General features: G+C 36.5%; 2 protein-coding genes across 4 annotated transcripts in view; both read right to left on the bottom strand.

The window, feature by feature from the left end:
• Positions 1-586, bottom strand: part of DYNC1H1 (dynein cytoplasmic 1 heavy chain 1) — a 45,045-nt gene extending 44,459 nt beyond the window's left edge. The window contains exon 1 of the mRNA XM_015631124.3: positions 284-586. Within this exon, the coding sequence (XP_015486610.1) occupies positions 284-554 (271 nt within the window). The 5' untranslated portion in view covers positions 555-586. The remainder of the gene's footprint in view (positions 1-283) is intronic.
• Positions 587-5,774: 5,188 nt separating this feature from the next.
• The window catches only part of PPP2R5C (protein phosphatase 2 regulatory subunit B'gamma), a 76,865-nt gene continuing 56,483 nt past the window's right edge, over positions 5,775-26,156 (bottom strand). For 2 of the 3 annotated variants that reach the window (XM_015630694.3, XM_015630695.2), the window contains exons 8-16: positions 24,338-24,397; positions 22,410-22,518; positions 20,236-20,289; positions 18,313-18,483; positions 17,644-17,771; positions 16,006-16,107; positions 14,039-14,111; positions 11,632-11,748; positions 5,775-8,678 (exon numbers count right to left, since the gene is read on the bottom strand). In XM_015630694.3, the coding sequence (XP_015486180.1) occupies positions 8,547-8,678; positions 11,632-11,748; positions 14,039-14,111; positions 16,006-16,107; positions 17,644-17,771; positions 18,313-18,483; positions 20,236-20,289; positions 22,410-22,518; positions 24,338-24,397 (946 nt within the window). In that variant the 3' untranslated portion in view covers positions 5,775-8,546. The remainder of the gene's footprint in view (positions 8,679-11,631; positions 11,749-14,038; positions 14,112-16,005; positions 16,108-17,643; positions 17,772-18,312; positions 18,484-20,235; positions 20,290-22,409; positions 22,519-24,337; positions 24,398-26,156) is intronic. The other variant, XM_015630696.3, reaches the window with a different exon arrangement.

Below are 26,156 nucleotides of genomic sequence, written 5' to 3'. Positions count from 1 at the left end.
AGGCCGGGCCGGCCGGCGAGACCCGCCCAAACCGTCTGTGCCGCCGCCGTCGCCCAAGCCCGACAGCAAACCCGCAGTGCCCGGCCCGGCAATTCCCGGCCGGGGCCGCGCTGAGGCGGAGCGGGCCCGCAGTGCCCGGCCCGGCAATTCCCGGCCGGGGCCGCGCTGAGGCGGAGCGGGGCCGCGGCCACGACGGAGGCGCGCCCCTCCCACCCGCGGCAGGGCGGCGGCTATGGCCGGCAGCGGCCATTTTGCCACCGCGGCGACTCCGCTCCCGCCTCACCTTTGAGCGTAGAGCGCTCCACCAGCACCGTGTGGACCTGCGGGTCGGAAAGGAACTTGCGCATATGCTCCAGGGCGCCCTTCTCTTCCAGCGCCGCTTCCAGCGCCGCCGGCGCCTCGCCGCCATCCTCCAGCAACAGCGGCACCAGCTTGCGCAGGTGCTTCTGCAGTACCGACACGTCGGCCACGTTCAGCACCGCCGAGCCCGACACCTCCATGCCGCCTTCCTCGCCGCCGGGGCCGCCGCCCCCGCCGCCGCCGGAGTCAGACATACCGAGGCAGAGGGACACCGGCCGGCACCGCGCTCCGCCCGCCTGACCGCGCCCCGGCTGAGCCCGCCCGCCGCGCCGCTAGCCCCGCCCGGCCGCGCCGCGGGGGAGCCTGGGACGGGCGGGGCCGGCCCGCCCCGCTCCGCCCGCCGGCCCCGCCCGGGCAGCGGCCGCTCCCGGCCACCACCTATTCTTCGAATCATTGAACGGTTTAACTTGGCGGAGACCTTAAAAATCATCTGGTTCCAGCTCGCCTGCCAGAGGCTGCAACACCTTCTACTAGACCAGGCTGCTCAGGGCCCCATCCAAAATGGCCTAGAGCACTGCCAGGGATGGGCATCCACAGCTTTTCTGGGCAGCCCGTTCCAGTGCTTCGCCATCTTCACTATAAAGAGCATCCTAATCGCTAATCTAAACCTACTCTCATTCCGTTTGAATCCATTCCCCCACTGTTCTGTCACTATATATTCTTGTAAAAAGCTCCTTTGCATCTTTCTTGTAAGCTCCTTTTAATTACTGAAGGGTTCCCTGCAGGAAACCCTTTCACAACGTTTTTATCAGAGTGGTTTATTCTGGAAGAAGAGGGCGGGATGTGAGCGGAGAGGGGAAGACAACATCCTCCCCCTCACTGCTCTGGCAGCTGCACCCGCGAGAGATGTGTTTTGCTGCTGCCTCCTTACCCGGAAGATAAAGCAGGCCCGAGGCTCATTTGTCCAAAGCAAAATAAGTTCCTTTCACGTGAAAAATTAACCCAGAAACCATAAGGTCAAGTGGCAAAAATGACATATTCCCGTGAAGAAAGCAGCAGGCCAACTGCAAGGCTTCTTCAGCAACGTATCTCCAGTTCTGGGTATGCTTTACAAACTCAGCCCAGTCAGACAGCTGTGCTAATTACAATTTAATGAATCCAGCACTCAAACCATGAATCCCAGTCTTTTGTGACACTGCTTCCCAAAAGCAAAGGACATAAAAGGAGACAGGGACAAAGAGTACATCAGCAAGAAAGGGGATTTTAATTAAAAATGAGAGAATTAAAAAATTTAATTTTTAAAAATTCCTAAACATGTGTTACAGCCACCACATCCCAATGGATGTTTGACTGATCAAGGTATTAGATGAGTTTAACTCACTGCTGCTGAGATGGACAATCCTGTTCCTCTTCACCCATACTAGTCCCGGGTCCTGGTTGCCATTTGGAGGTGTCTGAGAGAGAGGAGGGGGCAGTAAAGTTCCCCAAAAGTACACTAGGGGTGGCCCATTGACTGAAAATCCAGTTTTTGCTTGTATGGAGGTAGAAAAGGGTATGTTGGCCCCAAAAGAAAAGCAAAGCAAACATACAAAACTGTGTCTGAACCTCCCATGCATTTCCTCAAGAGATACACTGGGAAATGCAGAGACCCACAGGCTCAGATCTGTTCGGATGTACTGCCCAAGAAGTAAGGAAGCTGGGGTGGAATATCTTGCCTGGTAAAGGAAGACCTGATCTCTAAGTCTCTACACAAGAGTAACTGAGCATTAAATTGTGTATCTCCAGCTACGACACTAGAAATCTGGAAAGCCCACCCACATATCCCAGCTGCTCCATTTCTACCAAGGGAAAAATCATGCTATGCTTAGGCAGGCTCCTAAAGCATTTATCAGGCCAGTTTAACTTAGAAAAAAAAAAATTCTAAAGTAATAAAAATCTCAAACATTCTTGTCTGGAAGAAAAATTATTTGTTCAGCAACTTTCAACTGCAACCACCAAAACTAACAGAGGTGATTGTTTATTGATGAATCAAACCTATTTGAACCCCTCCCTCCCCCCAAGGTAAATGTTTTGATGAAGAAAAATAATGGTAGATAATTCTCTGAATACTCTCTCCATAGAATGGTTACTTAGACAGTGTTTAATAGAACACTCACAGATTTCAGTTTTCCAAAGCTGAGTTTGCTCACACCTGTTGGAGTCAGGGGCACAGACTGTGTGCCCTTATCTCTGATACCTTGCTCTGACATCCAAGAAAGCACTGAATTTCACATAACACCATGGAGATAAGTGTTAAACAGAAAAACTAGGAGCGTGAGTGTGTAACTTTTTAAGCTCTTTTAAAAAACAAGACTAGATGGAGGATTTAGGGTGTTGTCTCTTCCTTCTTCTTCGAAGGATTTTTGGGTAGTAATAAGTGATTGGATAAAAAGCGCTGCAGTGCAGCACAAAGCTATCGAGTCATTGGGTCAGTAAAAAAAATAATTTACTTGGCATTTGTTAATTGGATAAACAGACATATCAAAGACCTTGAAGTTCTCTGTTAACTATTTTGCACCTTTCTATCTTAGTGCATGTAGCTCCTTGTACCCTGTATACATGTAATAGAGATAAGAGAAAAATAAACAACCAAGTCTGAAGAGGAGAAAACTGCCTCTCTCTCATCAATCTCAGTCCAAGGGGGAAAAGAACCCAGCCACCAGTGTTGCATCCCAACACCACCTTATAATTCTCCTACATGCAGGTTGTTTCAAGGTTGTTTCATATGAAAAACAGTACTAACTTTGCATGGCTGTCTGAATTCCACCATGGCTATCCTGTATCTGGTCTTGGCTGACAGCTTTCCAGTGTGGGGAGAATTAGCTATTTCTTATATTCACATAGTAAGCACCAGTATAGGCCAAGCACCCAAAACCCACAGGCTAAATTAACATTCTAGATGTGGAGATGTTCATTAAAAGGGTGTTGATAATATTCCTAAGCAGTCTAGATATATCTCAAGTGTAACTTGGCATCTCTTTGGAGGTGAGCTCAAGCAAGCTCAAGTTGTTCCAAGTACTGGCATTTTCGTTCTTCTGGAGCAGTCACAGTCGTCATCTGCTGCGCTAAACTGTCACAGAATTTTTGTAGCTTACAAAGCAATATACAGTATCTCACTGCTGTAAAACTGTTGCCAGGAAGAAATGCAGATAAGGAAAATAAGGAAGTAGAAGAAAGAAGGATAGGAAATAAAAATTCAAGTAAATACTTATATATATTGCTGCTGACTTGCAGAGGAAGTAGGGTCAAAAAGCTGTCAAGGCTCATCAATGTAGGTTTTATAATGAGAAATGCTCCCTATGCAACAAGTCTTGAATTCTGTATCTAAATGTTAGGCTACTTTTAACTTAAATCCAATGTAGGTAGAGACTTTGTATTCCTTTAATCATTTCAGCCTTATCTACTATGCTAAAAGAAGCAGGAGGAAGATGCAAATTAAGTTAAAAGAAATTAAAGCAGAGACAAGACAAACTAGTTTTTTTACACAAGTTCTCTTCTGCAGTCAAAGCCTACGGAGAGAGAAAAGGCTTCACTTGCCCAATCAGGGTGCAAAATAATTTGCCTTGATGAGGTTCTAGTTAATTATGGACATCCTTTTCCTGGGCACATGGAAGACCTGGCACTTCTTACAAGTGTGAGAAGCCACTGAAATCAGCCATCCAAAGGGCAAGATTGCCAATATGACACATTTCCCACATAATTTAACTAAAGATGTGTATTTTAGAGAATCATAATGAAAACAGGACTTGTCAAGATACAAGACTTACTTCTGGCAAATGCAATACAATGTATGTAGAAAGAAAACATAATTTGGTAGTATTTGATACCAAAAACAAAGGAAAAAACCCAACAAATAACCATTAGAGCAAATCACCTCCTTTCCCATCTCTAATCCTCCTGCAGCTTTAATTCTACAGCAAGTGTACTAGAAAAATGACTGTGGCAAGGTCTTCATGCTAGCATAAATCCTCTCAGTGTGATTTTTTGGATCACAAAACCAGCTAAAATAGCTCAAGACAATTATGTGACTGCCCTCTTCCCTCCTCACCACAGGTCACTGCTTACAAACCTTCCCGATGCAGTCCCCACGTGCCTGACCCCAGCGAGAGCCTGCTGCAGCCGTGCTGCTCTTCAGTGAGGTGAGGAGGGAATAATGCACTGCCTTCTTCTTACTCCAAAGTAAATTCTCCCTTGGGAATTTGTTCATACAAAATGTTTAACTACATCTAAGTTTTATTTCATAAAGTAAAGGGCTCAAGCCACATCTCCTCATAGAAAAGAAACTATAATCCAGGGAGACAGTGATATGGTAATTAGAATGGCATTTTTTAATTAGCTATACACAGTCAGAATCTCCACAATCACTGTGCACAGTAAGGACAAGATCCAATGGGCAGAAGTGCTCCAGTTTTAGGTGGGTGGCCCATAAAGGGATCCAGAACACTGGGATAACCTAAAATCACAGCTATCTCCTTTAAGTATGATTCTGAGGTGCTTAAACCAAATGAACACATCCTCGAACACAAGCAATATATGCTACACTAGCACCTTCCTTTCCAATTCTACAAAGCCAAACCAAGAAAGCAATGCCAAAAAAGGCTGCTGGGTCAAAGCCTCTGAGACTAATACCCATAGAGGGAAAGAATTAAAGGTCATTTCCTGAAAAAGCTGGCAACCCACTGAAGTATTTATATGGAAAAAAATGTCATTGCTGTCAGTATTTTAAAACATTGTATTTTAAGATATATTTAACCCTGATTTCCAAGAGTGAATAATGGGATCCTCAGTTTTTCCGTATCTTGTTTTTCATTCATGATTTGATGAGTTTACTCAGCTCATGCACAACACTCTTTCTTTCACTACACAAAGACCTAACTTGTAACTCAGCTCTTATAACTCAAGTCAGTAGTCAGCTCTTGATCCCAGGTTCAATCCCCCTAACACCCCTTCCAACTCCCCCAATTACTGAACGTCAGCTTTATGTGATTAATTTCCTTACTTCGAGGATTTCTATGGATTGCAGAGGGAAGAGAACTTTTACTGCATATTTCAGTTTTCCCCTATATCCTTGCCACCTGATTATGTATTGAGTGCCACAATATAATCCCAGATTTTATGGCTACTTTGCTTGAAGCCTGTCAATACACAAATGTTACTGGAGAAAATTCTATGGTATGAAAGATGCATTTTTAATATTTGTTAGATTGAAGTATTACCAAATTTTAGTACTGATTGCTGTTCTACAGGTAAAGTCTGCTTTTTATACTGAATTTCAACCATTCCTGCTTTATTTTTTTTTTAACCTAATGGCCTTTCTGTCGTTTTTGCTTTTGTGAAATTTATGAAGTTAATTTGTACAGATGATTCTGCTAGCAGTGATAATCTGAACACATCCCCAAACACCTTGTGTTAAACTTAGTTTCATGATGAGCAAGTAAAATTCACATGTTCTTTATTTGTCCATATAATACACCTTTTTTTTTAAGTTTTAAAATTAGATAAAAGCATATTAAATGGCAGGTGTATGAAGTTCTTCAGAAACAATGCCAGAACAAAAAATTGAATTACAAAATGTTAAAAAATATGTAGGTACATTTGAACTTAACATTCCACTAACATATAATGTTACAGATACTGTCTAATGAAAAATAATTGTGCCACTTACCTATTTTTGCTGTTTCTAGGAACTTTTTATTCTGTACATAGGACGATTCTGTACAAAATATGAAGTCTACATTTTTATTACTTATTACCATAAAACAAGGTACAATGTATGTACAATATTAAAATGAAGCCATACTAAAGCCACACTAAAAAGACACTTGTAATATTACTTTTGACATTCCTGATGTACAGGTGTAATTTTGGAAAATGGGGGAAGGTATCAGACAGAACTTTATGAAGAACAACAGTCACCAAAATCCTACTTTAATTTTTCTTTTTATTTTGGATGTATTAGTTTTAGAATTGTTTAGTACAAGATTATACGAAATATATAAATATTGATAACAAACATGCTAAACGATTAGTGGTGATAAGATTTTGGAATATTGCCTAAGCAAATGTTCAGTGGCCCAAAATTTCAAATATGCCTTTATAGAGAACTTGAAGAGTCTAAATTACCACAATGCTTCCCTTTTTGGTGAGTGTTTATCTTCAGTAAAGAAGAAAAATAAAATCTAGACAGTGAAAGATGTTCTTATACGTTGAGTATCACAGTCAATCAAACACTGATATACAGTTGGGTTTTTTCCCCCCCCCCTTGGATAACATAAGAATAATTCCTTTCAGCAATCTCTTGCACAGACATACTGAACACCCAAATCAAAGGTAACTGATAATCTACCAGCTAAAGATGGAAGTTCAAACAATGGTATATCAAAATACATAGACGTTGCTTTACACAATTAAAAAAGCACCCTTTTCCCCTCAAAAGTAGAAGGCATCTTTAAACTGTTTTTATGTAGTTTATCCTAATGGTAAAGCATTTTCTTTTTCAAGTTTTACAGGAAATGTTTTCAGACACAGTGGACATTCCACTTAAAGGTTGGGTTGGTCTTTAAATTTAGTTGTTGTAAGCCAATATTTACCACTCACAATTTTCTTCCAATAGACAATGTAACAAATATTGGAAATTGAATGTATAATGCAACCAACAAACAGCAGGCACTACATCTGCACAAGGTTACTATGAATGTCTGCTTTGAGAATATTTTTTTTATGGATGCAGGAGATGTTATACTTCCTTAAAAAGTAAAACAGAACTATTTTTAAAGAAGCCACATTTTTTTATCTCTTTATGCATCAAGACATTAAACATTAAGTTATATCATGTTACTGCCAGAGACAAAAGAAACTAATCACCCATTTAGAATAGCAGAACACATTTCAAACAGCTTGTAAGCAGGATAAGTAAGTCAAAATACTGGCCACCCTGAGAGAAATCAAATATTGAAGACAAAGCACTATATTTTTAAAGAGATTTTTCCTCCCGTGCTTTTCCATCTACAACAAAAAGCTCATTACATGCAAGTAATCTTGTGGAATATATAGCAGCATTTGAAGATCATCAGCAACTCAGATGCATTTTCAGTTCACTTGTGAGGTGTATTTGCAGCACATGTGCTCTTTACAACAACAACAAAAATATTTTCACGGTAAAATTATGGTCACAATCTCCTCAGCTCTTAGACTCATTGAAAAAGAAGCAGGTTTTTTTGTTTTTTTTTTTTTAAATTTTACTAAGCTTATGATGTTGTGTTCATCTTTCAGATAAAAACTAATGCAACTGAAATCACACATGGTATCTGCCACAGAATATTGAACTCCTAGAGCCCAGGAAAAATGCTGAGTATTAAAAGCTCAGATAAGGGAGAAAACAGTGAAAGAGTTACTTTATTGACTTGAAAAAACTTAAAATGAAATTTTATATTCAGTCTATTCCCAGTCATAGTAAACAAATTTTCATTTTAGGAAAAATTCTTCTACCAGTTCATACCTGGAATACTGGTGCCATATTATACACTAAAGACTGGAAGATATGGCTTTAAATCTACATAAAGTATTAGGATGTGGTATATATAGATATATATATATCTTTATCCTAAGTAAAAGAGAAATGAATTTACAGAATTCTTAGAAAGGAATGATGACTGAGGATTGTCATGAACGTTACCAGTTTGTAAGCCATGTTTTAGAATACGAAAGAATAACTGTATTTTCAAAACTGCTGGTATATAACAAGACAGCAATAATATTGAAACAACTGTAAAGCTGAGAAATCCTAGAAAAAGCTTAATACTTGTATTTGAAATAATTTTACTTTTGACATTATCATTATCATTAGTACCAACTTTTGGTCATTCACTTATTTAGGTGGAAAGATTATAGAATGCTTTTCTCAAATACGACTATAAAAACTGCATGTTAACAGCTGGTTGGTACTATGACAACACCTCCAGGAAATTGTGTCCACTTGATTATAGTCAACCCAATATTCTGCAAATGGAACTGGGTAATTTACCATTGTTTGAACTACTAATCTTGAGCTGCATACTCTATTAAGTTATTGCCTACAGAAATGGGTTGAAGAAAGCTTTGACTTTGTGTGTAACTGATTGGTATGGCACAAAAATTTAAGTTCTACTGTAGAACTGAGTCCAGAAAAAAAAAACTTTTCCTCCAAAATAATATTTCACTGTAATAGTTTAATGCCCATCATGTGATATTAATTCATCAGCTCTGCAATGTGATTCCAAGGCTTTCATGGTATAGATATCCTGAGGCAGTTCTGACTTGCGTCGCACAAGAGGACGATCTTTTTTCTGATCTTTTTGTGCCTGAAATAAAAATAGAACAAAGTTAGCCAAACATACTAATTAGTAAACATTACCTAAGAGTACTTCTTACACATCAGTATGCTCATTTAGCAGAAAAGAAATAAAAACAACTGGAAAGAAGTTTATACTTTCTCCTCCTTACCCTACCAAGGTATGCAGTTCCAAGTATTAAAATCATTTTTTTTGCTAAGAGGAAAACTAGAAACAACTATGAAATTCTAAGCTATCATGACATCACTACTGTTTTACCAATGCTCTCTCAAAACCAGACAATATTCCTAACAAAGCAGCTTTCAACTTCATACCCTAATTTGCTTGTTTATTTTTTTTCCCTCTAGAAACAAATCCTTAAAAAAAACCCTGCCTGGTGTTTACTTAGCCATTTATTTATTGGCATGTTTAAAATTATTAAGTCACAGTGGTCCAATTTTATTGTGCCATAGCATTCACTAAAAATGCTCATGTTAGTCTCATACAGAAAAAAATTCCTGATCTACTTTCCTGACCTCTTCAATAGGGACATTCTGCTACATTGCCAGCTTCTGGAATAAACCTTACTTTCACTGAAACTATACAGATCTTTATGTAGTTTCTCATTTCTGAAGTTTAATTTAAGAAACAAAGCTGACCTTTTGAGTACCTTTTTTTCCTCAACTGATAACTATAGAGATCTTGTTTTAACATCAACTGCTGATGATACTTCGCAAGGGATACATTAATTGTCTGTCCAGTGTCTTCTCAAAGACTGATGCAGGAATGATACCTGCTACACCTGCTTTCTGCAATACCCTAATCCTTATTCAAATCTTTTTCTGCCTGGTGATCCAAACTTACCCATTCTCTTGCAGGCTTAGTTTTTATACTAATAATACTACTAATAATTCCTGATTTAAGACATTCTATGAGCTCTGCTAGGACAGGATCTTTCTCTTTGAAAACTTGGCTTATCATATTTTAGTCATCTTGTTTTTTGCACAATTTGTGAGCAAGGAAAGGGAAGAAAGCATGCACTTGGGAAAGATAGCCATGGAACACTTGAGCAGTTCCAACTTAACTTTCAGAATTTTCTTTACCACTTGTTTATTTTCCATTAGTTTCATTTTTTAGGTCTCCACCCTTCCTTACAATCATGGAAGCTGGCAAATCAAGCTCCCTCATAGGGATATGATGCAGTTTTCCAGCTGGAAAGCCACCAATGAATCTGTAAGTAGCCCAAACTTTATAGCTCATGAAGCTGAATTCTTTGTAGAAACAAAGGTAAAACCTATATGAGAGTCCTTGGTTTTAGTCTGGGCTGACATTACTGCTTCTGTCTTTTATATTGTATAATACTGGCCCAAATCTTCAAACTTCCAAGCAGCTGGGACTGGGAATTTTGTTCTTAACTTCCTATCCCAACTACTAGCACAGAATTCTACTCCGGTTGCTTTTCTTCTAGAATTTATGTTGGAGCACTCACGACTTAAGAAGTAGGAATTTTAATGTTCTCTGGCCAGGATAGAAAGTGAACCATGGTCTCATAAACCCTAAGAAAATAGTTAAGTACTAGGAAATAGCCCAGTCAAAGATGGACACTATGATCAACACAACTATAAATTAATCAGTACTGATTTTTCTAAATAATTTTGTATGCACCTTTCTCCATTAGAACTGGTTTTAGGCTCTGAAGCAAGTGAAAGGCGGCCCCTTTCTCCCTCAAGTGGGCCTGGCTAAGCTATCCAAGGTATGAAGAAAGGCAGAGGTTAAGAAAGTTTATTCAGCCCGGTGCTCTTCATGGACTAGCTCTATCCATCATTCCCATTCAGGGAAATGCTACTCTTGTTCATTGTCCTGGAGAGGGATGTAATTCAGCCACAAAGATTTACATGTAATACACAGGGATCTACAACATATATAAGTGTTTAAATAACAGCAATCCCTGAGTGTGTCTTAGAGGTTTTCCAGCATTTCTTTTAACTCACACCTTAAATTTACATTAACCCAAAATGCCACATAACAAATAATAAGGAAAAGATAATATTGCAGGATGACACTGGAATTTTAACACAGTAATTCAGGAGGTTAGGTTGACCACATGCTTATTTTTATAAATGTCTTACTGAATACATTGGTTCAAGTTAACAGACTTTATCTCCAAACTCAACTGTTTTTTTCTGGGTCCATTTCTCCAGTCTGACTTAGCTGGATTTAGACAGATTTATAGTACTATATAGTACATATTCCTTCCAGAAATCTTAGTGATGCTGCAATGTTACCTGGCATCTCTCCATTTTCAACCAGCTCCAAGTTGAAATCTCTAGTTTGAACATTGGTATTATAATTCCACTTAAGAGATGTTAAATTAAAGAGATATGAATATTACTGAGCATTAGCTGAAGACAGAAAGATGGAAATGACCTCGAGAGCTGTCACCCTGCAGTGGGTAATGGAACCTGACAGATGGTGGACTCAGGAAGGAGACCCAAGAGTGGGCACTTTACATATTCTTTTTTAAAAAACACAAGAGCTTTAATCACTATGAAGGTTCTGAATAACAAATAAAAATGTGTAAAATATAATCAGATTCTAGCACTGACAAGCTTTTCTTATGAAAAATCAAAACCCTTATATAGAGACTAGAACATGATGTTGTAGATTTTGGCTATAGCTTCCACTATCCTTAAAGCATCATCATTGTTCTCATGACACAAAAAGCTATTCCTAAGTGAAAATAAAAACGAAGTTTCTGAGAAGAACCCTTAAAAGAGTCTACATGGCATATTCACAGGCATTAGAAACGTAACAGTATTTCTGGCTGCTACACTATCACTTAAAAGTAGCAGCCCTGATGAAGTGTATTACTACAGAACAAATGATTACTGGGCTGAAAATACAAGCCAAGTTTTTGATTAAGAGTCACTTAAAGACATTAGCTCATAAACTGGAATACTTTGCTACCTTCACAAGGCTTTACCTGACAAGCCTCTTCTTTCACTGTCTTTTTCAGCGTCTGCAAATCTTCAATTAAAGGCCCGTCTGTTTCCATTGCAACAGGACTGTTCAGCAAACTCGTGTCACTGTATGTTGGGTACTAATAAAATGCAAAATGTTAAAATAATCATTCTTAGTCATAATAACTAAATACTAGGAGTGTATTTGAGCATTTGAATAATATGACTAGTTATCTGAGACTAACTTCAATATTTTATGCTTCCAGGGACTAAGTAATAGATTTTAGAAGGGAACTCTAACACTTTCACACTTGGCAAAAATATGTTGCTGAAAAATGCAGTTAGCATTAAAAAAAAAAAAAAAAAAAAAAAAAAAAAGTTTGATTATTTGAGACTCAATTTTCAAATACTTAGATTCTGTCAGTATTGCATGTCTACTCTGGCAATCAGTTATCTGAAACCTTATTAATATAAGGGTCAAGTGTTCTGTGAACAATGTAGTAATCCATACACAATCATTTCATTTGCTGATGCAATTTTGTATTGGAAGAAAAAATACACTGTCAGAAGACCAAACTTACCTAATATACAGTTAATATAATTTCAAAGTAAAATATTAAACTTTTCTGTCTTTGGAAAGTGGAACAATTATAAAAATATTTTATTAATTAAAATATTTGTTGTCCAATAATCTCAGTATGTCAGATCTTGTTTTAATTTAGATGAAGTGTATATAGTTTTGAGTTCAGAACTTATTTACAGGCACACACAGACGTTTTCATCAGATTTTCCTCATAAATATTTTGATATCTGAGTGTACCAATAACTTAATGTAGATGAGATTAAATTAAAAATACACCCTCAAAGCAAGGATTTAACAAATATAATGACTTAAAATCTTAAATTGTACTTTTGTGACAGGCAGAATCAGGAACAGCTCTGAACAAGAAGAATCATCAGTTATTAGACAAACTAAAAAGTTAATAGACATTCCAGGAAGAAAGAAACCCCTAAAAATCCATTATCTAGAGCATTAAAAGCACTTATATCCTTACGTCAATTCAGTGCATTCAGTAATTTTTATTTTAAATTTCTTCCAACTATTAGCTTTCTTCAAGCAGACTGCAGAACATACAGGTGGTGTTAACTGGTATCAGAAAATGTATTTACAGAAAGCTCCTTGGAAAGAAAAGGAAATTGGTACTGCAGAACTCTGAATTTTTCCACAACTCAATCCACTTTTTTAGCCAAACATGTAATAGCTAACCTTTTGTGATAGCAAATGACCATGTATATCAAGCACTCTTCAAGCAAGGCTTTTGTATGTCATTAGAGAAATATTTTGTCACTAAAAGACAATTATTGCATTCATATGAATAGCCCTTTTTGATTCATTTAATTGATCTGTTGTCAACTGACATTTTATTAATTTTAATAGATTTTACTTACGCATTTTAGTAATTGTTCTTACGCATTTAGTAAATGACCCAAGAGGAAAAAAACATTTATGAATTTCCTCTTCTTAGGGAAAGAGATTACCTCATACTTTCTGTTTTAAAATAGCACCGAAATCAGAAAGTGTCACACTTCTGTTTACAGAGTATCACTTCTCCCTCTTCTACCACTTTAAACTCATCTAGATGGTGTTGGAAATATACAGTTGGAAATACACATTAAGTTTCTTGCTACAGTAGAATAAAATTCTGGCTGCAAAGTAATTTAAATTGTTCATACCAGAAAACTGCGTGATTGAGACAAAGGAAAACTGGCAGCAACCTCCAAGCAAATGAAGGGGACGGGGGTGGGGAACCCAAGCCAAACCATTTCCTTCTCCCGTAATTTCAAAGTACAATGAATAGTCTAAAGGACCTTTGTTTCTTTATCATAATTCGAGTTATATCAAGTAATGCCGGACAGGATGTTTCCCTTTAGGAAAGGCCTGAGGAGCAGGTTCACCAGCAGACTGGCCCAGTGCAAGTATGAGAACAAATGCATCAGACAAGAACATACATTATTTTAAACCATTTGACACAAAGGAAAACTGACCAGTCAAAACTCACAGTTTGCAGAAACATCTCTTTTGTAATATATTGTTTGCAAAACAGCTTTTCAAGAGAAACCAATTATGGCCTCTCTATATTTTTCCATAATTTTGCACAATAACTTGTCAAACCGCAATATGGTATAAGTCCTATTGTAAGGAAAGGAAAAAGTACTTCATATCATACTTTTCAGAAGCCTTTTTTAAAAAAAAATAATTACTTGCACAAGAGAAAGGTTACAAATTTGAAAAGTACTTTTATTGTGTATCTTTCATAATACAGTTGGTGAAATTCCTTTATTTCCATGATCAGTCAGACCTGCTTTCCCCACTGATATTTAACAAAATTAGAGTATTTAAACATGATCATGTTAATCTTTTCTAAGTACCTGGGGATTTGATTTGGCTAGATTTTCTATTTTAACCCATGCTTCTTCCCGTTCCTTCAACTTTAGCTTCTCTCTGAAAAAAAAATCATAGAGAAGTAAAAGAATTCAACAAAATAAATTATTTAGCTATACCTGTTTGAGTCTACAGCCCAAAACACCAATTGTTTTGTTGAGGATAATTTGCATCAGATCAATACTGCATGATTTCAAATCAACATTAAAAGGGAAAAACCTCAAGATTTTCTCATGAAAGCAATGAACTGGCTGACACCAGTTTATCTTTAGAACATGTACATTGCTAAAAGTAAAAATTAAAACAGAAAGAAAGTTTGATCTAGGCTGAAAGCATATTTGTGTTTTATTTATAATAATTAGAATTCTATACTGGTAAATAAAAAGTCCAGAACTGAAAATGAAAAGGGCAGAGATTTTTACTTGTCAGCCCAATGGCTTCAGGTAATAGGGTAAAGGAAAAGGCACCACAGACATTTTGAACTGAACTCTTACAGAGAAGTACCCAACAAAACCATGCTCATTCTAGGGAGAAACAAGCCCAGAGGGATGACAAAAATGCCTTTTTTTTTGTTTTGTTTTTTAAATAAAGCAGAAAAAGTTTGTGTTCTTATGCATAATGAAATTTTAAAATGTAAAGTCTAGGGTTTGTTTTAGGTTCTTTCTTACAAATAAACATCTTGCAGAGACTAGAATGATCATCTGTCTTTGATGGCTGGTAGATTTTAAAAGAATTTCAAGAGTTTTTTAAGCTTTTAAAGACTTTTAAGAGTGCTAAAAATGCTCTCAGTGCACAGAGCAGATGATCCAAATGTCAAGGAAAAAAAAAAGGAAGAGCAGTTATATCCAAGCACATACACAATTTGCCTCCAGCTCTTAAGTTAATTCAATGGGAAGTAGAAACCCTTTAACCATCCCACTTTTCAGTTTTTATGCAGTGGGAGATTTTTTATTTTGGTTTTGGTGTTACCAGCTCATCGCTCAGCACTCTGCTTCAGGTCACACTCAGAACATCACCCAAAAAATTCCCAAAAATCAGAGAAGAAAATATTTGATTTCTCATTTAAAAGGCGTTCCACTTACTTGCAATGAGGGAAAAGAGAATTACAGTCTTTTATTGAAGAGCCAATATTCACATTTTGTCATCTATAAACACATACCTTAAGAATTTGTTACAGTACAAGCTCATTTCTTCTTGAATTCTAATAAGGAACTTCAAAACTTGGACAAATCAATCTACATTGAGAATTTGTGCTACTTCCAGTATATCAGTTTAAAATAGGTGTCTAATCTGAAGCACTACTTGAAAGGATCCCTGTTAACTTGGAAATTTAAAGTAAAATTCAAATCCAGATATTTTCAGTACCTATTAACTGCTTCCAGCCCCTAAAATGAGACCCAATCCATTAATACTTCTGACTTTTCTATCTCATTTTAGCAGGATTCTTCCATCAAATAAAATCTGTACTAGAGACTTGCACTATACAGTAGAATAACAACTTGATTTCAGGTAACTTTTATAATAATATGAATATATGCTAACACACAATGCAGTGCTGAAAAATACTGGCAAAATATTTTGGGGCAAACTGAGTGACAACATGAAAGGAAGTAACACTGGGTAAATAAAGCATGCAAAAATAAACACAGGATGTGAACTAAACTGTTTAACAGATCCTCTGCACTGGGCTACACCATTAGTCCCTCTCAAAAACATAAGTTTTTAGGAAGATGGTAACCCCAGAAGTACTAGGTCTAGGCCTACATGAGACACCTTATTGTTAAGAAGATTTTCAGTTCACACATAAGAAGCAGTTTCAGCAAGTCAACTTTGAGACTGCTGTACTGGAATCAAATGGGCAACTTCCCACTAATGACACAGTGTTTTTTTCAGAGCTAAAGCACTCTGAACAAATTACTCAAGAACAGACAGACACACTGACGTGAAAACTTACTTCAGTTTTTCTGCTTTAAATTGCTGTGTGCAGTCATCGAACAGTTTTTGGTTCATCTCCATGAAGAGTTTCAGAGCATTGTATATCAAGCCATGTATTGTCCTATAAGTAAAACTTCTGGTTGAAACTCAGAGTACTTTAAACTTTGAAATCTACTTTTTCTGGTCAACAGTAGCCAATAGCCTACATAACTGGAAAATTACATCATTTCAGAATAAGTGGAAACAAAATTAATTAGTGGAAGTTTCAATTTACCCACAAGAGCCCTAACACAAGTACTAGAATTACCAACTTTGAATGCAGTTTTTTTATTTGTAGTACTAGTCATCACTTACACTTCTGACGTTTGAACTTCACTCTTAACACTATGTGTATCAATACAGGTCTAGTTGTGAAATTTAGTAGCTGACACTAATCTATAACAGTTATTAGAGAAAATGCAGTATGACATTAAAGATCTTGATGTAAGTAACTCACTGGCAACGGATAAATTCAAGAAAAAAAGAGTTAGTGATTAAAAGGAGTGTAAAAAAGACCCCCTTCCTTTTGAAAACTGCCACACAGCAAAAACAATTACGCCAGAACTCTTTAGAAATGTGTTAGAAAAGTAAAGTTGAAAATGTCACAAAAATTATACAAAACCAATCTGCTTTATGAGGCATTTTTACAGATTAATTTACAGTTCCAGGCTATAATGTACTGCTGCTCAAAAAGCAATCTGTTAAATGATTACTTTGTATTGTATATGGAATTACAAGTAAGAGTGCAGCTGTACTGGGTAGCATGACTTTTGCTCAGAATAAAATGAATGCATGACCTTGAAAGTCAGAAAAAACCAACCAACAACAACCCACATTTACTATGTACAACTGCATCACTGAATCGGAATTTTATTAATGAGTACATTAATTGTTACTGCTTGCACCCAGCGACAGTAAGCAACCATTTTAACATCATTTTATTTTCCATTTCTTTCTCAGTGCTTAATTGCAGACTGATTACTCATTCTTGGCCAGCCCATCAGCAGTCCTCAATTCACAGCTAGAGCCAGACTGGGATACTGTCACCATCCCAGCAGTTGCACAATGGCTCAAATAAAGAGGCACTTTACAATGGAACAGCTGCAGAAGGGAACTGACCAGGACTGTTTTCATGCGTAAGTACTACGTTATTGTGGGGGAAAAAAGTGAAAATAATCAATGGAGAAAGAAGAAAAAAAAAGCAGTAAACAAAAAGAAAATAAAAAGAATGGGAAAAAATGATCTGATCTACAAGACATTTCACTAGAATGCAGAAGAAATGCAAATCAGCAAACAGGTTAGTGATCAGAAATCAAAGTTAGTCTTTAGAAATATCTGAACTACAGGTGAATGCCAAATTTACTCCATATTTATAGAAGAATATCATAGATTAGATGCACTAAAACACTCTCTCTTGTTTAATTAAAACAGGAAAAACTATCTTCCACAGTTCTTAATACTTCCTAAAAATTGACAACAGAAGTCTCTTTATCCAGCAACTTCAATGTCATAGAATAAACAGCTCAACACTGTTAAACTAGCAACTCACAGATCTGAAGTCTTAAACCTAGAACTACACATAAGTGAAGTAACAGAAATTTGTACAAGTGTTTCTTACTTATTCCAATGCGTCTTTGAATTCCGGTACAAGGATGGAAACATGATGGGTAAAATCTTTGCTGCATTATCACTAATTAAACTCATAATATATTCATTATTCCAGTAGTATAATGCTCGCTCTGCAACCTAAGACGACATGAAAAAGGAACACTTTTCAATCTCTCACAGAGCAAATAATTATAACATTTGGCAAATATAAGGGAAAGGTAAGAAAAGTTGCAACTCAGACTTGGATTTTTTAGTGCTAATGAGAGTCATGGAGCTGATGGAAAGAGACAGAAAAACTGTTTTTTTCCTTGCTAGGGACATGATTCAATCTATAACCCAAGAACTCTGAAATTCAAGAAAAGAAGTATTTTTCAAAAGAACAAGCATTTGCAGAACTTGTATTACAAGTAATGAAATGCATTGTACTGGAAGGGTTCAGGTACTTCTGAAAATACTGAGTTTTTCAGCTTTTTTATCTTAAGCATAACACTGAAGTGAATCACCCAAGATGAATGCACATATTGCACTATTGAAAATAAATAGTAATATTTGGATCCCTGCAACTTGACACAGAATTGAAGACTTCTTTGCAACAAGTAAAATTCACTGTGGTGAATAATACTTTACACGTCTGCTTTACAAAAATTCTGGTATCACTGTACATGTAGTAAATACAGACCTGAAAGTGTGGGCTGGACACACATTTGGCTAGCTGTCTGAAGAGAGGTTCCATAACTTTAACAAATTCAGATGGTTCAATAACATCTAAAATTTCTTCTAGTTCATTTAAAAACATGACTTCTTTTGGACTGTGAGTCTTTGGCCAGTATTTCAGCAGTGCCATTACCACCTACAGAGAGAAAGATAATTTTGTGATAATTTCACTTTACCTTGAACTGAATTATAATGCCTTAATAAGCCTGGTATTTTAGTCAGAACACAAAACTCTTGATTTCTTGTCCCATAAAGAAGTAGTGATTAGACATGGTTCAGCATCACAGAAATAACTGTTAATTGGTCTAAACTCACTTCTTCAGAAAATTAAGTTATACATCTAAAAGACATGTTCAAAAATAACAATCAAAATACTAGAGAAAAAACCTAACATCTAACTTAATATAATCAAAGTGCAAATTTGCTACTACATTATCAGGAAAACGACTTGCCACTTAAGTGACAGCAGTCTCTACCTTAAATCTCTACCTTTTTGGGGATATAATCCAAAACACAAGCAAATAAATTCTATCAATATATTTTAACAAAGTATTTACTAAAAATGTCTGAATTGACAGGTGACCAACTACTCCAGATACACTGCTTTTAAACTTTGATTTGGCCACCTTAGTCTTAACTTTCTTCATGATTAATACATTATTTACCTAGCTTGCTTACCTATCAAACCATGAACACTCAAAACACCGTTTTTTGATTCTATGATTTTTAAATATAAAAGCTGTAAGCAACATTTAACATCATCACTGACAAGACAACTTAGACAAATGAGCGCTTCTTTCACATATATCTTATTTAATCATGAAAGCAGACATTATGTCCTCAATGAAGCCTTGGTTAATATACATAGACTTAAAAAAAAAAAATTTCTCAAAAAGTCTCGTGTGGCAATTAAAAAGGGGAGCAAAGCATTTAAATTTCAAAGGACCAGCATCCTTTGAAGAGGAACTTAGTACTTTGCTGATGTGTGTGCTAAGTTTTTAAAGAAAGTTGTAATCACATACTAATTTGGCATCAAAAAAGGAAACAAACTTGGCTGCATATTAGTTTAGATTTCTACTAGGAAATATGCAATATCCTATCTCATGTCTGGAAGAAAGCTAAGAAAACAAGATCTCATGCAGTACAAATGACAGAATGTATGACATGTGCTATCTTATTAAATATTAAAAGCTCCAGCTAGAAGAGAACTCTTGCACAGGTGCCATTTGAAACTTCCATTTGTTTCAAAAAACCCAGTTTAATTTCACAATGGAAATGGTCATAAACTAATAATGCGCATTTTGTTAGCAGCAATTGTTTTATTGATATACTGATTAAACAGATTAGTTCTTACCTACTTGATAATGGGTGTAACGAAGCAAACCACTAGATACTATAAAGGACAGTTAAAATTATTCATCTATGTAGTTATGTGCAGCCAGACCAAAGTCTGATTTTGTCCAAGGCTCGTAGACATGAACAGGATCTGATTCAAAACCCTTGCACCAATAGGTAGCTGTGTGTCAGAAACACAGAAACCTGTGTTCCATCATAACATCCATCTCTCATCAGAGCACACTTCAGGCAAGCTAATTTCTGACTAAACTGCTCCTGGATCTACCATCTCCTATCTCCTCAGCCAGAACAAAATAAGCAGAATAAAATCTGGTCTCTTTGTAAGACCTATACTATTAATGTTGTTTTAATTAGTTCTGGATATTCCAAACAACTGTTGGAAAAAACTGAATCTGATAGATCAAAATGGTTAAATATTTGACTCAACTATAAACAGTTACAAATAAATTGTTCCCCAAACCTCCTTAAACAGTCTACAGATGTAATGTATATTAATAGTTCAAAATATGTAATAATAGCAAAATAAACTTACCGGTTCTGTAAGTGTGCTGTCCTTTTCTAAAAACTGAACTACACAGTACGCCAGCTTCAGTGAAAAAAAAAGAGTTTTTATAATTCTCACTATGAACCTGAACACATTTTGAAATCACTAGCATAAGTCAAGAACAATTTTGAGCGCTTCAAATAAAATACGAGTTTCTTCTGTAATTTAAAAAAATTAAAATTTAAAACTTACTTTTTAACAGACAACTTAAACAGAAGGGTAAATATGCTTTAGCAATTCTTTCCAACCTTTGCAAGTCTGTCCTCACCTTCTTCTGTGTTATAATATAGACACACGACTTGGTGGTTTTTTTTAGACCTAGTATTTTGCATTTCATCACACTTCATCTTTTCAAATATGGGATTTAAAAGTCATAACCTTATCCTCTAGAATGCTTTCCACTAACATTTTGGTGTCCCATGCTGATTAAGTGTTTTCTATTTCACAACCTGAATTAGATAAAAGTGCATTGAACACTGTAAATCTTGGGATTTTTTATATATCACAACCAATGATAACTATATGCCTATCAATGTAAGCAGATGCAACCTGAGGCTGAATTACAGTATGTACCAACTGCAATGCTGAAAATGAGACTGTCCACCTGTGCCTAAATAGTCAAGTATTACACTCCTTTCACTCCAGAAGCCAATAATCCCAAAGTAAGTGGGGAGATCACTGCTCATCTCACAGACTGTTTAATCATCTTCCTAAAGACTGTCCATTTATTGAACATAAGGAAAGAATGGCCATCATCCATTTTTTTTGACCAGCTGATGACCCCATTCTTTCCTTTTTTTGACGATTCCTACGAGGAATGCCCCATGGTAATTTGAGGAATGTGCTGAGATTACTACAGTTGCTGTTCTTCCCTATTCTAAAGTAAATTTGATTTAACACAAAAATTAACTTTCGCCATGTATGTCTTTAGCAGCCAATCTTTCTATCTGCCATTGTTTCAATGTGAATTTTTATCTACTCTGGTGTTTCACACACTAAACCCACTTGAAGTACTTTTCCATTTCATTCAGCAGGACATGTAAGAGGCATCCCCACGTCACTACCCTGTTTTTACTAATGCTGAACAGCAATGCAAGTCAGCTGAAGGTTTTGGACAATTAGTTTGTGAATTAAAGGGAACAGATGAAGAACAGTATGTCTCAGGTCAGTAATAAAGCTGGTGATCACAGATATCTGTTCTAGGTGAGATACAAAGGTCTTGCTGTTCACACTCCAACAGGTTTTGTTCACGGCATTAGAAAATAAAAAATAAATTTTGAAATGGGAGGTATTTTATTCAACAGCAACTGACAGAAGCCATTGAAGACATGATGCAAAGCAAATGCTTACAAGCATCTCTTATTGCTAGAGAATCTTAATGATAGAAGAGGTACTAAAAGATACAAGTTGTTAGTAATTTTATTCCAATAAATGGTACTTAGAACTCGGGAATACTCAAACTACATAGTAAATACTGAACTTTCAAATTAAAAACCCAGAAGTTGTGTAACAATCTCTCACAGAAAATTTCAGCATATCACAACAATACTGTATTTTCTCTCAGACTGTATGATTTCTCACTCCTATAGAAATTCTGAATGGAACTAAATTTAGCACAGAAAAGATACAGATGGTTTAAAAGTACGATACAATTCAGAAGCTCCCTTTTTTTCTGTGTATTTCTATAAGGATCTACTGAATTAAATAATGATGTCCTACTAAATTCCCAATTCCTTTCAAAACACCAACAAACTGAATTTAGCTGAATTGCTTCATGTAATTTAGAATAAAGTGTTTATAAATGCTATTCATTAAAACCTTATTTTTCTGCAATTTTTTAATGTCTAAACATTGCAGACAAGAAGATAAAGAATCCTGTATCGATAAATACTAAGAACTCATATTAACCATATACTACATGTGTTTCATCTATAAACACTACAGTGGTTTTAAAAAGGTATTACTGTATACACAGGTATTTTTTTTAATTTTTCTATTGACAAGCATTATAGGCATATGTGTTAAAGTAACTTCCCCCAGGCTGGTTAGCAGGGTAGTTTTGGAGCTTAGAACAAAATTCACAGCAGACTTACTCAAGTCTGCCAACCTCTTCAAGCAAGGTTACTTAAACACTAATATGAAAAACACCAAGCAAAACTTACCTGTGGATGATAGACACTGAGTGATTTCACTTTGTGCAATGGTAACAAAACCTTCAATAGGAATATTTTGTGCTCTTCTTTTAATGGTAAGGCAAATCCATTAATTATGCTGCCAGGGAAAGAAATTTAAAAATAAGGATCAGTAATTATATAGAAATCTGCACTAATGTACAGGACATACAAGAATTCTTGGGCTCGTTTCCTAATATTTACAAACAAATAGAATAGTCAAATCAACTTCTGTCCACATCTTAACCAAGTTTTCAGAAATCTCAAATTCTTCCTCCAAGCTGCACAGAACTGTACCTACAGTTTAGACCTCACCCCTCACTATGAACTACTCACTGTTTCAAAGCTTTGAATACACATCTCTCCCAGCTGCTTCATGGCATTAACAAGTGAAACAGAGACTGGATGTAGAAGAGGGAATCCAGGAGAGCAGACAAGTCAAAATACGACTTCTGCTTAACAGTATTTCTGCAAGGCCCTGGACAACAACCAAACAGCATCCCAACACAAGACATCCCAGTTACAGCTGAGTGCAGATGTAGCTCAGTACTGGGTCAACGGCACCTTTATCTAACACCACAGTACTAGAGCAAGAAGCTCTGTGCCAACAACATGCTCGGTGAAACTTCTTAACAGACTGGATGAATAACCAATACAGAAGAGTTACAGCCCAGAAGCCTCACTGAGCTATTAGAAATTTTGATCTGGAAGCCTGAGGGGGTAAAATATCTCCAAACCAAACTAACAACATCACTTTTAAATATGCAGTACTTAAAGCTAACCTAACAAAACCAAGAATGAAAAAGCTTGTGACTCAGTAACCATTTGGAAGATTTAGCTCCAAATTCTAGCACTTAAACTATAGTTTTCATGATGAGCTTTGATGAGTGTTACTTGAGCATAGTGTGTTGAAGTAATGAGGGACACGTAACTTCATTACTCACTGGACATTTAATTGAAAATTAAAGAACTACTCTGGGCGGGCATGTAGACCTAGGAAATTTGATAACATATTTCCAATTTCAACAGTCTTCTGGGGTGCATGAGAAGCCAGTAAGTTGAGGTAAGTAATCCTTCACCTCTGCTCAGCCCTGACATCTGGTGTTTGTGTCCAGGACATGAAGGATGCAGACATACTGGAGGGAGTCCAGTAAAGTGCAATGAGGAGGCTGGAGCATCTGACATACACAGAGAGGCTGAAAAAACTGTTTAGTTTGAAGCAGAGAAGGCTCAGGGGGAATCTCACCCATGTGTACAAACTACATGAAGGGATGGTGTGAAGAGTGAGACTCTTCTTGGCAATGTGCATTGAAAGGACAAGAGACAAATTGAAAGATGGGGTACTTAATTCAAAGACAAGGAAAAAAACCTTTTTTTTATTTTGAGTGTGGTCAAACATGGGAACCTGTTGCCCAGAAAGGTTGTGGGGGAGTCTTCATCCTTGGAGATAAATGAAGCCTAACCAGACATAACCCTGAGCAACCAGCTCCTGCTGATCTATTACTTTCAATGTGCAAAGATATGGAAATACCACAAGGTAATCCTAACTGAGCTTTTGTAGAGTATTAATGCATAAAAATATGCCAACAGCTTGCACATGGATTACAGAAATCAGTTAATAAAAAACTCACTAGTTTCAATGAGGCTATCAGCTTTAAATTGTAAAATTTTAGTGTCAAAGGCTTACAGATACATCACTGAAGTCTGAGAAATTATAGTTAGCAAAATGAGGTTTCTAAAGTTTCACAATCTGTGCTTCCTTTGTTTACCCAATATGCATTCAGTCAAGAATTTTTAATAAATTTCAACTCACTGCATTCTGACAGCTGCTTTACAACTAATGTTAATTACAAGGATCCTAAGCAGAAAACAAGACTTAAAACCAAAGTGAGTTTAATTAAACAAAACCTACAACTTACCTTCCCAGTATTTCCAGTAATTCTGCTATGCCATTGTGATGTTCTGTTTCATAAATAAACCTAAATAAAAGAAATATTTTACTGGATTACTGCAGAAGGGAGATATGAATCTATATACCAAAAGCCCCATCTAACATTACAGGTAGCCTTGATCCCAAATATTTTAGTCACTCAGTAAAAGGAAAGCAGAGAGATATAGTAGAAAAGAAACTTTGTGGAAACAAAAATCACTAGCACACCCAGCTTCTATCAACCTTCACACCTGCTTACTCCTTTCTCCCACATTTAATAAAGAGCCTAAACTCAAGGTTTTCCCAATATTCATATTTTATGACATTTTAATAATGCAGAACACAGCAAATAACACTTTAAATATTATAGTAACTCAAGAATATCTGGCATAATTAAATGCCATTACTCAGCCTTCTATAAGAAATGCACAAGGTATTAGAACAGTTACTGCTTCTGGATATAAAAGGCTGTTTGGCATTACACATCTCTGGGCTTGTATAAAAGACTTGTAATGAACAAAGGAAGTCACATTTTCCTAAATCTTTTTTACAGAGCACTGTAAATTACCAGGCAGTCACCTTTCCAGCCTCCTTCACCCCAGTGTAAATTTATTGACAAAGTTCTATGCATAGCTTCAGGTAGAGTTACCAAAATTTACTCTTAGGAGAAAATAATTCCACTAATTTGAAAGCATTTCTTCATTTTAAAATTTGTCATAGGCTGACATATTAACAGCTACTCTTAATCCAGAATATTTGAAATGACAGTTTTTAATCCTTGAAGATCCTTTCCACATAATTCAGGACAACAATTCCAAGCAAACTTAAACACACTGATGCAAAAAGGTTTGGATTTAATAAATAGGCACATACAGGTTTAATAATTTTTTAAAAGAAGTGTTTTACTTCAAGGAACAAAAACAGATTAATGCGCTATGGGGAAAGAATTCATGTAATTCTGGTCAAGGACTAGAAGACAAATGAAGGCCATGCACTTCTTAGGTAAGCATAGTAATAAACTCACAACTTGAAGGTAAAAGTATATGAAAATAAAGTATTTTTAAAGTTGTACACACACTTTCAGAGTTTATCATTTCACACAGCCCAATTCACTAATTCCAGACAGAAGCTGGAACAAATTCCCTCCTTGGTGATCATATCCAAGTGCACCAGTTTACATTTGGATGCAAAATTTTTAAACTTTGAGCTCCTAAATATTATACAGCTAAGTAAGCTTTTCTGTAAATTTGTGGTTGGCTTTTCTTTTCCTCCACAACTTCATAGCTGTGCAAATTATGTAATCTCCCATATACATATCAGATTGAAAACTGTCTCATACAAACTATACAAAGTTGATCCAATGACTGGATCAAATTCTTAGGCTTTCAAAAACTTAGCACTGGAACTATCTGCATTTGAAGACTTCCATTATCTCTGAAAGTGAAGTGCAATAAGTGAAAATAAAAACACTTTTCAGAAGTGCATATAATGCGCTATGATACTGTTTTACCATCTGGTTCAGATATTTGACCAAATTATGCATTTTGGAATTAATTTAATAAAATCCATGGGGAATTTATTAATGTGTGGGGGAAAAAATATCTGCATCTTTAAGTTCCACCTGTACTTTTTCCTTGGGTTATACTGGCTCTTCACTTTTCCCGTAAAATCAACTTCCAGTTGACTGCAAGCCAGTACAGGCTCACTAATTATTTCTAAGTAGCTCCTCTGTATCCCTTCCAAAGGCTCAGTTGTTGCCACAGGCAGGGAAGATCAGCTCCCTCTACAGCTGGTACTGCCAGGTGCCA

This window comes from Parus major, chromosome 5 (genome assembly GCF_001522545.3).
Source record: "Parus major isolate Abel chromosome 5, Parus_major1.1, whole genome shotgun sequence".
Lineage (NCBI taxonomy): Eukaryota > Metazoa > Chordata > Aves > Passeriformes > Paridae > Parus > Parus major.
The sequence above is the reverse complement of the archived record's forward strand: the minus strand, read 5'-3'. Positions and strand labels throughout refer to the sequence as shown.